The 14597-nt window shown below is 41.7% G+C and overlaps 1 protein-coding gene across 11 annotated transcripts in view; it reads left to right on the top strand.

Annotated features, from left to right (window-relative positions):
- PPP2R5E (protein phosphatase 2 regulatory subunit B'epsilon) overlaps positions 1 to 14597 on the top strand; it is a 231084-nt gene that overhangs the window by 55197 nt on the left and 161290 nt on the right. Inside the window, exon 1 of one of the 11 annotated variants that reach the window (XM_006110755.4) lies at positions 13330 to 13820. The exons of the other annotated variants lie outside the window; for them this stretch is intronic. Within the exon in view, the coding sequence (XP_006110817.1) occupies positions 13806 to 13820 (15 nt within the window). The 5' untranslated portion in view covers positions 13330 to 13805. Of the gene's footprint in view, positions 1 to 13329; positions 13821 to 14597 lie in introns of those variants that run through there. 11 annotated transcript variants of the gene reach the window in all.

Raw genomic sequence — 14597 nt, 5'->3', positions numbered from 1 at the left:
AAGTGGCAGCGTCATGTGGAGCCCAAAATCAGTGAGTTCCCAGCTGACCCCAGGCTCCATATGGCAGTGCCGCTTTGAAACGCCGTGGGGAGTCTAACACCAGGCTGCACACAGTGTTTCAAAGAGGCAGCATTGCGTGGAGGCCATTGTCTGGTCCCAGACTCCATGAGGCATTGCCGCGTTGAAGCCCCCTGTCCTCTTCCCCCCTCCTTGCTGCGTCTTTCTTATAGAAGCCGCAAGGGGGGAGGAAGTGACTAGTCGACTAGTTGTTCACATCCCTAGTCTCACCAGTGCCAAATAAAGATGCAAAATAACACTTCTACTCCTGTCTTACCCACAAAAGCTCATGACCTAATACATGTATTCGTCTCTAAGATGCCACAGGACTGCTTGTTGTATTAGGTAAGTGAAGTTGTTTTAGTTTGTATGGTTTCTTCAGTTAGTGTATTCTATTCACCAACTGCAGAGAGAGAATAATGGATTTAAGATAAAACTAGTTGAACTCATAGGCTGCGTCTAGACTGGCATGATTTTCCGCAAATGCTTTTAACGGAAAAGTTTTTCTGTTAAAAGCATTTGCAGAAAAGAGCGTCTAGATTGGCACGGATGCTTTTCCGCAAAAGCCAATCTAGACGTGGTTTTGCGCAAGAAAGCCCCGATCACCATTTTCACGATTGGGGCTTTTTTGTGCAAAACATACCGCATTGTCTACACTGGCCCTCTTGCGCAAAAGCATTTGCCGGGCTTTTGCCTGAGCGGGAGCAGCATAGTATTTCCGCAAGAACACTGACAATCTTACATGAGATCATCAGTGTTCTTGCGGATATTCAAGCGGCCAGTGTAGACAGCTGGCAAGTTTTTCCGCAAAAGCAGTTCCGCAAAAGCATAGCTCGTCCTGACAAGTCACTTCTCGGTAGAGCTGTGCTAGTTGCTAGGAGAGGCTCTGAACTCGGCATGTAAATGAACTATTTTATTGCTGGTGGGGCAGGAGTGGGAAGAGTGCTGGGAGGGGGAAGGAACAAGGAGAAGGGCTGGCAATTGGGTATGAGTGGGCAGGATGGGGCAACATTGTTCAGATAGAGGGGCCAGTCCTGGGGTGTGGTGGGAGCAGAGAAAGGTGCGAGTGAATTGGGGCCACTGAGCGTGAAGCTGGGCGCAGTGCAAGATTAACAGGCTCTCTGGCTGCGAAAGTGGCCAGCAAGAGGGGGTTTGGCGAGTGTAGGGAGCAGTCCCTTAGTACTATATTAATCTGAGAAGGGGTAGTATGTCAGCATGACCTCTGTTGTGGACTGTGGTATGGACTTTGACACTTGCTGGATGTTTGAAATTCAAACACAGGTGCGCGTTGTGTGAGACAACTGAATAGACTTCTGTGTTTGAAGACAACAATACCCTTTCTCTGATTTGGAATTATTATCTTGATAATGTCAACCCTAAATGCTCACAAGTCTTGAGTCAGTGCCCCTCTCCCAAAGCATGAGAATAGCTTAAAAATCACAAGATTTAAAATGCTGGGCTATTTATTTGCGTTCCAATTTCAAACTTTTAATTATACTGGGATCATGGTTTCAAGTTTTGTGTCACAGTAGCAAGCACCAGAAACTTACTTTTAAATGAAAGCTGAGACTCTCATGTAATCACTTGATTCCAAGAATTGAGTCCTTAAGAAAAACAATAGATATTGTGAGAATCATGATAAAATTGTGAGATGGGAATGCAGTTGTCAGAAATGTTTAAGACTTTACTTAAGTCTTTGCCAATAGCAAGATAACTTTTCATTTACCAAATAAAGTAATATGTGCTAATAAAATAGTAATAGAGATGTAGCTGTGTTAGTCCTGCCAATTTTCTTCCACAATTGGATCTGAGGAAGTGGGTCTGGCCCACGAAAGCTCATCACCTAATAAACCATCTTGTTAGTTTTTAAGTGCTGCATAATCCTGTCATGTGCTAATAAGACATTGAGGGGAGTAGAATGGCATGATTATCCAAAGGTAATTCATGTGGTCTTGTAATGATTGGATAATTCTGCATTACTTCTGTCAAATTACTATATTAAACTTCTTTAAAAGCTCTGATTCTCTCCTTTCATATAGATGGTTTCTAATATTCATTGACTGATGGTATGTTAGTGACACCATGTGGATTTATTAAGTAATAACATGTTCCATTTATGAGACACGTTGAGACATCTGTTTGAACTGAGAAGTACACGGGGTTTAGGACTAAACCATTCTATTTCACGCTTCAGAGAGTAAAAGTTGTCTCCAAATTTGGCAGAGGACAATTGAATTTTCTATATAATATTTTAAAGAAATTTTGCTTTTAATAATGCTCTTTTTCCAAAGAGCAACTTTTTTTATGAGAAATTGAATATAGTAGCATATCACTTTGGATCAACCTCTACAACATGCCACACCCATTTTTGTGATCCGGATGCAGAAGTTGAAGTTGCCAAGAAGGACATTATATAAAAAAAATCTTCTGTTTCCAAATTCTGGAATGTTCTCTGTTACATCCTAATGGGTTATCATTCTTTGCTGTCTATTGTAGATATTGTATTGAGCCTTCCAGTTTCTTTGGCACAACATGAAAGGGCTACGAAGGGCATTGGAATCCGCAATGGGAGATTAATGCTTAAGTGATTTGGTAACGTTAGCCAGTGAATGAATGTGAAGCTTCGGAACACCTATATATCAACAAGTCCATTGTTTTAGCTCATCTGGAGTGGTTTTTGATTGTTTTTAATAATTTTATGATACTGTCTCATGTAGGGGCATGTAGAACTCTTACAGGGAGAGATAGAAACAAGGGAACTCTACAACCTAAGCTGAGAGCCAGCTGGCTTTATGGCTCAAGTGTAGAGGTACCTACACTATGCTCTAGAGGTCCCAGGTTCAAATGTGCTCAGTGGTGGTTATGTTATCTTTAAACATTCCTGGAACAAATTAACTGTCTCCTTCTTCTCCTCACAATTTTGAACATAAGGCATTTAAAATAAAACAGTTGTAGGAGAAGCAGAATATATTTTTGTTTATCTCTACTAAAGATAACATACGAAGTATCAAACTTGTGTTTCTGATACCGTGTTAAGGCTCTAAAACTGATACCTCCAGGCTTGGGACTGGGAACATGTGTTACATTTATTTGTGTGTGTGTGTGTGTGTGTGTGTGTGTGTGTGTGTGTGTGTGTGTGTGTGTGTGTGTGTGTGTGTGTGTGTGTGTGTGAGAGAGAGAGAGAGAGAGAGAGAGAGAAAATAAATGAATTAGGTACACTGCTCATGTCTAAATTGTTATCTGTAAAAAAGTTTTCAGGTGCCTAAGTAGCCACTGAAAGCACAGTTAAATCCACCCTCTCCACGTAATCTGAAGGGCTGCGTCTAGACTGGCAAGCTTTTCCGCAAAAGCAGCCACTTTTGTGGCTTGATTTTGCGCAAAAGCACTGAGGTTCTACTGTCTGAAATCAGTGCTTCTTGCGCAAATGCTTTGACGTTCCTGTTCAGGCAAAAGCCTTTTTCCGGAAATGTTTTTGCGCAAGAGGGCCAGTGTAGACAGCTAAAAACTGTTTTGCACAAAAAAGCCCCGATGGTGAAAATGGCGATCGGGGCTTTCTTGCGCAAAACTGCGTCTAGTTTGGCATGGACGCTTTTCCGCAAAAAGTACTTTTGCGGAAAAGCATCTGTGCCAATCTAGACGCTCTTTTGTGCAAATGCTTTTAACGGGAAAAACTTTTCCGTTAAAAACATTTGCGGAAAATCATGCAAGTCTAGACATAGCCAAGTGGTGTCCCAAAGGACACCGGTTCCTCTAGCTAACTAAGGGTGTGTCTACACTGCAGGGCTTAACTTGAAATAAGCTGTGCAAATTGAGCTATGTCAATTGCATATCTTATTTTGAAACAGCTTATTTCGAAAGAGGGCGTGTCTACATAGCACTTATTTTGAAATAGAGCACTCTTCTTCCAGCTTCCCTTATTCCTCATACAATGAGGTTTACAAGAATTGGAGTACGAAGTCTTCCAGCGTGACAGCATTTTGATACTATTTCGAAATAACTGCCTGCTGTGTAGACACGGACTACGTTATTTCGGAATACCGTTAATTATTTCAAAATAGTGTTGCAGTGTAGACATACCCTAACTGTAGTATTAACACACACATGCACTCACATATTAGACATATATTGCTTTTGAAATAATAATTTAATCAGTTTTTCTCTCTGTTCATCATAAGCAATTTGATCTCTGCCAAAAAAAGACAATGTAATTGTTCAGATCTGTCAGCTGTTTCTGTTTCCTAGTCTGTTTCCTAGTCTCCTTCATTGCGGACGTGTTAGATTTGTGGGTCCAAATTGCTGTAACCATCTCTGCTCTGAAAACTCTCATTATTAGAGACTGAATAGTGGGATGGGGGAGGAAGGAGTTTGGTGAAAAGGAGGGGTTTCAGCTAAACTGTGCTGGCAAAACAAGGTGCAGGGTCTGGATTTGACAAGCCCTTTATGGTTTGCCATTGCCTGAAAGCTGCTGCAATTATCTGTAGGGGATGACTCACAATGGGACTCATATTGGCAAACCCTGCAGCTCAGCAGCTTTGAGAACTAGCAGGAAGTTAATGCAGATTTTGCAGGTACAGTAATGAGAAAGAGTTGGAATGTGGGGGAGCATGGAAGTGTGTAGCACTTGTTAGGGCTTGTCAGGAAAAAGAGCCTCTGTGTTGCTAATCATAGTGTGTGGGCAGAGAAAGCTGGGGAAGCATTAATCCTTATCTGCCTTTTTTGCTTTTGTACCAAGTCCCAGGCATCTAATTACCCTAGCTCCTATATCTCCTCATAACCCAACCCTGTTTACATACTTACAGCTTGAAATCCCTGCTACCCTGGGAAATGACCACACAACCCCCCTGCTGCTCTCCCCATTCCCAAGCCACAACTCTCTCTACCTACACCAATCTTACCAACTATGTTGTGCTGTCCGCTATCCTCAACCCCCACACACTTAAAGAAAGGGAAAATTGAATTCACAACATACAATTTTTACCAGCTTAGTTCATTAATCAAATGAAACAAATAATAGTAATAATTAATGAATTTTCAATCAACACAATCAGTAAAAAAAAGAGACTCTTCAATTCTGCAACAAATGTACCTTATTTTATGAGTAAATGTTATTTCGAAAGAAGGGTTTTTTTCTTGAAATAACAGCATCTAAACAGCATTTTTTATCTTCAAATAGGGTATTTCGAAAAAGGGACCAGCTGCGATTATGCAAATGAAGTGCGGGAAATTCTAATCCATGCTTCATTTGCAAGTTCATTTGTCTGCATTTGCATTCCTCTCTCGAAGGAGGAATGCAATGTAGACATGCCCTTAGAAAAAGAACTCTCTTCCTGCTTATCTCCTTGGTCTTCACCCTGACTGGGTTCAGTTGTTAAAGTAGTTCTCTCTGATCCTCTCTAACTGGAGTCAGTCATTCTAACTAAGCTCCATCAGACCCAGATGGAAATACTAATTATCCATTGCTAACACTCCATATGCAGAACTTCCACGTATTAATGTGTGAGAAATTTGAATATCAGGATTCATGGGATTCTGTGTAATATGGTTTTGTGAACTGAGCATTTACCACTATACGGAATTTTAAATATATCTTTCCACAAGATCCCACAGGCTTTAGATAGTTCTGAGGACATTGACTTCTTGAGTTCTCATACCTTGCACTGAATCCCCACCCTTCAAGCAATTGTTCAACCATACTTCATGTAGTACCTCATTAGATGACATATATGGCAGCACATTAGTTTCATGTAGAATGGCTAGATTCCACTGATGCTTAATCTATGTCTTGTCATCTGGGTCAGGCTGTCAGAAAACCGATTAGATCAGTATGGACAGTTAGAAGGAAGCCATCATTTGAGGATCAGAAATTCAGTGCCTGTGGATAGAGGAGGATGGCTCACCAGATCCTTAATTATTTGACTCCTGGAGGGATCTGTTGAATTTTACCAAGTTTTGGAATTTGATTGGATCCATGGGAATTTATGGGCAGATTAGATAGGATCATGAATTGCCTGGTGACTGGAGAAGTTCTTAACATTGCTTTAATGAGATAATTATGTATCTAAGCCAGTGACTGCATTATGGTCTTGTCTGTATTGACATTTCATCCAAATACCATGTTCCCAGTATGACCAGCCATGTGGGTTGATCATAGGTGGTCTATGAAAGTCCTGGGGAAACAAGTGAGGAAATTTTTGTTTCCTCATTAGTAGGGATCTGTAAGTTTTTACTCTTAAAAATGACATTGTGAATTAAGGCAGTGGCTTTTGTGTAGTGTTACAAAGTGATCTCTTGAATAAAAATATCTTTTTCTAGAATATGAAGTGGGAGTAGTAATATCACTTCTGCACAGGAGGAGGAGAATAATAATTCAGATTAATTTCTCATCAGTTTTCTCAATGGAAGCTGTGAACAGTAGGAACAAATTGAAGCTTATGGTTGCATGAATTGCAAAGTGTTCAGAAAATGCAGTAATCATGGGTTTAAAAGAACGAGGTCTAGTACGACAAAACATATGTATGCTAAATTGCTGATGTGGAAGTACTTTCTTAAAATACTGGATAATATACTTTGTTTTCAAAATGCCTATAATGAAGTAATATGTTTAATATTTAAATTTCTTTATAAACAGCTTTTTATTATCTCCCCTATTTTTTAAGTCAGAAATTTTGTATTTGCAAATTTTGTATTTGCAAATCCATGGCAGAGCCAAATTTGAAATAAATTCAATTGGTAGCTCTGAAATTAAGAGTTACATTTTTCATGCACCTGCAGTAAACGTTATTTATTGATCTATGGCTTGAATTGACATGTACGGCATGCATGTGAAAGTGAGTTTTTTGCTCAACCTAAAATGTCTTCGGAAAAATCTCTCTTGAAGGTCTTCACCACAACCCCAAACTACCTTGGACTCTTAAAGTCTTCTGAAACTTGTGAATGCTTTAGGAAGTCCACAGTATTGTAGTGTTACTGGGAAGACAATGGTTTGGCTTGGGCAGTGTCCTCCTGTAGACCTTCCAAGTGCCCAGATCCAAGTCTATCCGGTGAGGAAGATGTCTCAGTCTTTGATGTTCACCGGAGAGTACTCCAACTCACCAAAATGTTCAGTAGAAAGCAAATGTAATTCAATACTGGGCCATCTGCCCTAAATTTTCAAATTTAAAATAGGGCTGTAAGCGACAAGTTGACTACCTAATAAGCCTAGGCTTATTGGGTAGTCAAGTCACTACTCAACTAGTTGCTCCCCCTCCCCCTTGCTGCCTCCTATACAAGAGGCAGCAAGGGGAAGAGCAAAATCTGGTGCTGGGGGGAGCGGTCTTAAAAGCCGGTTCCCCCCAGCACTGTCTCCGCGGGGGGTAGGGGAGGCAGAAGTGCAGCAGGGTAAATGCCGGGTACGAGATGCTGTGCTTCTGCTTTTTAAATGTAGTAAGAGTGACCAGGTTCTTACTACATTTAAAAAGCAGAGCCATGGTGAGCAGAGCCCCCTTATCAAATTCCATCCACTACTTGATTAGCTTCCTAACTGCTATTTAATATCCCTAGCTTGAAAACATTACTTGCCTATGGTTATACAGAAAATCATGTCAGAAACAGGATTAGAAAACAGATTTTCAAGATGATAGCTCATGGCAAATCAAAAATGCCACCCAGGCAAGTAATTTAATCTGCCTAGCATATCTGTAAAATGGCAGTGTCCCTAGAGTCACTCTCTAGGCCAGGGCAACATTTTTCAAACTTGGGTGATAGGGCCGCCAGGGTAAGCTGCTAGTGGGCCTGCACCACTGTGTTTAATTAACATGTCCATAGCCATGGAGCCTCGCAGCTCCTTTTGGTGGAAATTGTGAACCGCAGCCAATGGGAGCTGCAAGCTCCATGGCTACAGACACTTTAAGTAAACAAAGTGGTGTGGTTCTGCCAGCAGTTTACTCTGGCAGCCCCGTGACCCAAGCTTGAAAAATGTTGCTCTAAGGTCCCTGTGCCACTCAGGTTTGACCCAGTGGACTTTATGACAAGAGTGTCATAGCCACCCCATGAGCCAGGTCACAACTCTACTCCAATGAATTTGGTCCAGTCAGTGGGCTGGGGCAACCCAAGTGCAGAGTTTTGGAAGGGTAGGGGAGGCAGCAGCCCTGCACAGCTTGCTTTTCATCCCTGTCCCTGGACTATCAGGGAGTGAGGGGAAAGTATTTGCATTCTGAGCTTGCCTCTCACCCCTGGCTGGTGAGGGAGCTCACTAGGTGGGTGTGAGAGGAATGCACGGAATGCAAGTACTTTCCTCTCACTCCCTGATAGTCTGGCAAACAAGATGAAAAACAAGCTGCATCCCGGAGCACAAGGCAGCTTGCCCCCCTTACTATCCTGAAACTCTGTCCTTGGGCAAACCTGAGCAGCACTGCAACGCGAGGTTGCAATTGTTAGAACAGAGGGCCAAGTCTAACCTGCCCCACAGTACAGGAGCTGCTACTGTGGGGTGAGTGCCAAGTAGCACCAAATTCCCCTGGTGGGCAGGATTTAACCAAAACCATCCCGTGGCCCCCAGCTATTTAACTAGGTTGCAGCAGGCCATAAACATTTACAAATGGCTCTGGAAAACAAAAACTACTGCTTTTGTTTGTCTGTACCAAACAGTGACTTTTTCCTGGATGCTCTTCTGAGAACTGAGAATGATTCCACATAGTTGTTCAAACCTCTTGCTGTGTTCTGGTTTTTGACCGTCAGTGAGTAGGCTGCCAAATCTGTAGGTTGTTTTCATTTTTAATAATGCTTTTAGTCTCTGCTAAGTTATTCTTACATACTGATTAAATCTTTCTAAAATAAACCACTCATTTCTCCCACTTTTTCCACCAGGTATTTTAGAGAGATGTGATTTTAATTTGTATACATTGTTGCACTGACTTTCCTTTTTGGGAACCAGGGAAGAGCTGGAGAATCACACGGTTCCCATGAGCCATTATAAAAAGAGGAGGAATCTACTTTATGAATCACTGGGTTATTTTTTGAAAACCGTTTTGGATTAAAATGACTCATTTATTTATCTTCTTTAGCCAGGGAAATACAGTTTTTAGCTATTGTGCCAAGCATATAGCATTACAATATATGTTTATACCACTAAGTTTTAGCCCTGCAAAATGGAAAATATTTATTCTAATATACCTCCCCCAGGCACTTGGCATCTTGATACTTAAAAAAGGTAAGGCAAAACCAGAAGCAAACTTCACCATAAATTATAAATCAACAGCTACCTCTATATAGGAAAAAGATATCAATATTTCTCCCTTCTCCCTGCATCTGGTATCACCCTATAGAGGACCATTCCATCCCATCTTTACTCTCTCCTGCACCCAAAAGCCAGTTAAAAGGTGAGCTTTGCAGCATACCCTGAAGGTCAATAGATATAGCCTATTTCAGATTGGCAAATTTGAAAGTTGGGGTGTTTTCACACTGTCCCTCCCTGAAGCTTCTCTTTTAAATCAGGGAATCTGCACCTTGAATACCCCGATCTCAATTGTTGCATTATGGCAGAGAGGAGTGGGTCTCTCAGGGCCCCAGGGCATTTAATAAGGCTTTTAGGTGAAAATTAACAACTGAAAAGTGCTCCCAGAAACCCAAAGGCAGCCTGTGAAGACAATGAAGCATTCATGATATGTGCTTGAGGTGAGAAACCCTCCATAAAAAGTAGGCTACTGAATTCTGCACTCCTTTCATTTTCTGAAGAGTTCAATTCAAGTAGGAGAAACACTGTAAAAGTCTGACAGTGAGTTGCTAAAGCCATAGATACAGTGATCAAGCCCAAATCCAAAATAAAAGGTCACACCTTCTTGGTTAGCCACAAATAAGAGAAAGCTATGTAGCCCCTGTTGCAACTCACTCATCCTTCAGTAATAGGGAATCCAATCAGATTCCAGGGAAGCAAACACAAATTACAAATGGTGGTCAGATTCCTTCATTTGACCTTCTATTTGCTTTTCTCACTTAACCAGCATCACCTGTGTCTTTGTCTGGATTGATACTCAGTCATCTCACTAGTGACTATATGGTGTTCATCTCACCCAGTCACTGGAAAAAGTATTCATCTGCACCACCAAAGGTGGAAGAGGGGAAATCAGTAAAGCTGGGTTGCAAATAATTGCATATTGAAGAGACCACAACCAGTGTTTCCTTGTTTTCCTTCTAATAGCCTTGCATTCAATCCAGAACCTAGCATGAGAGTAAGCTGGGTGAAAAGGGGTAACCGCCTATACCTCTGGAATGTCACTGGAGCCCTGTCTATTTCCTGTGCTTTGCAATCAACTGTGTCAAAAACAGTTAATTTTATAATACTGGCCTGGACACTTGTTTCTCACTGATCACCACAAGTAGCCATTATGCACACCTATATTCACAGCCAAGGAATTCTGACAACTAGATAGTGAGAGGGCCTGCTATAACACAAAATGCAGGACAATGTAGCACTTTAAAGACTAACAAGATGGTTTATTAGATGATGAGCTTTCGTGGGCCAGACCCACTTCCTCAGATCAAATAGTGGAAGAAAGTAGTCCCAACCATATATACCAAAGGATACAATTAAAAAAATGAACAAATATGAAAAGGACAAATCACATTGCAGAACAGGAGGGGGATGCGGGGGGGGGGGGGGGGGAAGGAAGGAAGGTAAGTGTCTGTGAATTGATGATATTAGAGGTAGGGAGAGTGGGATGTTTGTGAGTTAATGGTATTAGAGGTGATAATTGGGGAAACTGTCTTGGTAATGGGTGAGATAGTTCAAATGTTTGTTAAGTCCTTGTTGGCAAGTGTCTCTTTCTGCCCCACGTCCCCCACAAACTGGATACAATTTTGTGGTGACCTTGAGGCTTTTTTTCGCCGCCTCCGTCTCCGAGAATATTTTCAAACCACCACTGAACATCAATCTGACCTACCAGATCCCCCCTATCAACACCAAAGGAAAAATAATTCTATATGGACTCCCCCTGACGGTCGGAATTACAATCTGGATTTCTATATACACAGCTTCCGCAACAACACCCAGACTGACATTATTCGCAAACGACAACAAGCGACACACAATCTTAGCCGCGCTGAACACCATGCCATCCAGAGTCTCAAAAACAACCTGGACATTGTAATCAAACCAGCTGACAAAGGGGGTGCTGTGGTCATTATGAATAAGGCCGACTATAACCAGGAGGCAACCAGACAACTCTCGAACACCACATTTTACAAACCTCTCCCCTCTGATCCCACCTTGGACTACCAAAAGAAACTACACTGTCTCCTTAAAAGCCTCCCCACAGCTACTCGGGAACAAATCCTCACAGAATCACCTTCTGACCCCCGACCAGGATTGTTCTATCTACTTCCCAAGATCCATAAACCTGGGCACCCCGGACGTCCCATCATCTCTGGTATTGGCACGCTCACTACTGGTCTATCCAGCTATGTAGACACTCTTCTCAAACCCTTCGTAACCAATACCCCCAGCTATCTCCGAGACACTACTGACTTCCTAAGGAAACTACAAAACATCGATAACCTCCCCAATAATACCATCCTTGCCACCATGGATGTAGAAGCTCTATATACCAACATCCCACATGAAGACGGATTACAAGCAATTAGAAACACTATCCCAGAGGACACTACTGCCAACCTGATAGCAGACCTATGTAACTTTGTTCTCACCCACAATTATTTCCAGTTTGAGAACAACTTATACCTCCAGATCAGCGGCACAGCCATGGGTACACGCATGGCCCCACAGTATGCTAACATCTTTATGGCTGACCTAGAACAACGTTTCCTCAACTCCCGTCCCCTTTCACCCCTCCTCTACCTACGGTACATCGATGACATCTTTATGATCTGGACGCATGGCCAAGAAACACTGGAGATATTCCACAGAGATTTCAACAACCTACACCCCACCATCAACCTCAGCCTGGACCATTCTACACGAGAGATCCACTTCCTGGACACCACCGTACAAATCAACAATGGAAAATTAGACACCACTCTCTACAGAAAACCCACCGACTCATACAGTTACCTACATGCATCCAGCTCCCATCCAGAACACACCACGCGATCCATCGTCTATAGCCAAGCCCTTCGATACAACCGCATCTGCTCTAATCCCACTGACAGAGACCAGAAGCTTCAGGATCTCTACCAAGCATTTATAAATCTCAACTACCCACCCAGAGAAATAAAAAAGCAAATTGAAAGAGCCAGACGAATACCTAGAAACCATCTACTTCAAGACAGACCCAAGAAAACCAACAATAGAACACCACTTGTCATCACCTACAACCCCCAACTTAAACCTGTCCAACACATTATCAATAAACTACAGCCTATATTGGAACAGGATACCATACTCAAAGAGGCTCTGGGAGACAGACCCATAGTCTCCTATAGACAACCACCTAACCTCAAGATGATTCTTACCAACCACCACAGGACATACCACACTAATACCAACCCTGGTACCTTCCCTTGCAACAAACCCCGTTGCCAGCTTTGTCCACATATTCATTCTGCTGATACCATTATTGGACCTAACCAAGTGAGTTATAAGATCAAGAACACATATTCCTGCGCATCCAGAAATATAATCTATGCTATCATGTGCCGAAAGTGTTCGTCTGCTATGTACATTGGACAAACATCTCAGACACTTCGCCAAAGGATTAATGCCCACAAAACAGATATCAGACAAGATCACAAAGAGAAAACAGTTTCTTGCCATTTTAACCAGAAAGGACACTCTCTCAATGACTTGACCACCTGCATTCTGCTACAAAGACCTTTTACATCTGCACTTGAAAGGGAATCCTCTGAACTGTCATTCATGTTAAAATTCGACACTTGCCAACAAGGACTTAACAAACATTTGAACTATCTCACCCATTACCAAGACAGTTTCCCCAATTATCACCTCTAATACCATTAACTCACAAACATCCCACTTTCCCTACCTCTAATATCATCAATTCACAGACACTTACCTTCCTTCCTCCCCCCCCCCCCCCGCATCCCCCTCCTGTTCTGCAATGTGATTTGTCCTTTTCATATTTGTTCATTTTTTTAATTGTATCCTTTGGTATATATGGTTGGGACTACTTTCTTCCACTATTTGATCTGAGGAAGTGGGTCTGGCCCACGAAAGCTCATCACCTAATAAACCATCTTGTTAGTCTTTAAAGTGCTACATTGTCCTGCATTTTGCTTCAACTACCCCAGACTAACACGGCTACATTTCTATCATTATGCTATAACACAAATTTCAATAATCTTAACCACAAAGGGTAGATTAGATACAGAACAGTGATTAGCCCTGTTGTCAAGATCAAACCATGGGATCCTGAAAATAGCCTGTACCTGTCTTTCCTGAAGAGGGGCTAGCAGCTGCCCTCTTTAAAAGAGGCACTGCTGTATTAATTTAGATGGAATAAATGGGCCAGAGAGGTTAACATAAACCCAGTCACTGTCCAACATTAAACAGTGTTAAATATGGTTCAGGGTTTGGCATACAGAAACTGCAGGTTGATTAGTACCATAGCAACCACACCATTAAAAATCCTTTAACTCCATATTGAAGACACAGAAAAGAAGTAACAATAGTTAAAGCATTTGAAATGTAAAATATTCAGACTTTTATTTTAACAGCATCTCTTCTTTCTTTTCCCATTAGCTGGAGAGAGTTTTTGAAAGAACCTCTCCCCCACTGCTCTTGGGTGACAGTTACTTAGATGGTGTCAAAGATGGTAATAACTGTTCTATTGGGGAAAAGAAAAGAAATTAGTCCAGATGGCCTGGAATTGTAGTTGTTGCTGTTAAAGTCTGATTCTGTTTCAATCCAGGTGTGTGTTGGTATTCTGTGGAGTCAGCAGAAGTGATAATGTTATCAGGGTCCCCTTTTCTGGCCAGTCTGATCAGGACATCTCTTATGATTAGGATGAAGAATTGGGCTCCCAGGAAGATCCAAAGTCTTTCTTCATGGATCCAAAAAGGGAATAATGGTCAGAGTAACCCATCCCCTCATTGTTTTGAGCATCCATTAGGATAATATCTAATACATCAATTATGATCAATTAATTTCTGGTTTCACATCCTCCTTTTTACCATTTATGTGTAGAGTAATTTACTCTCTTTGGTGGGTTCTCATGCACCTGTTCAAAACATTCATACTAAAAGCAGTTTTCACAACAGAACTTACAATTACGGTAAATTTATGGGCCTAATTAAAACAAAGTACCGGGTCCTGCACTTCCCTGCTAACCAAGGAGGACATGTACCTCAAAGAGCTCTACTAGTGAAAATTCAAATAGTGATGATGATGATATAGTATTGTTGTCTCCAATATATTGTCGTGCTTCCACGGAAATGAAAAAGTTTGGTTCAAATCTTGGCAGTGTTTAGGGAATATTTTTCTACATGGTGTTCTCAGTAAGGCTAAGTCAATCAGGCTGAAGGTGTAAATCAAGACCAATAAATTAGTCTTTGCCCTTCACTTCATCAGAGACGCTTTAAACGTTACGAAT

This window comes from Pelodiscus sinensis, chromosome 4, assembly GCF_049634645.1.
Source record: "Pelodiscus sinensis isolate JC-2024 chromosome 4, ASM4963464v1, whole genome shotgun sequence".
NCBI lineage: Eukaryota > Metazoa > Chordata > Testudines > Trionychidae > Pelodiscus > Pelodiscus sinensis.
The sequence above is the reverse complement of the archived record's forward strand: the minus strand, read 5'-3'. Positions and strand labels throughout refer to the sequence as shown.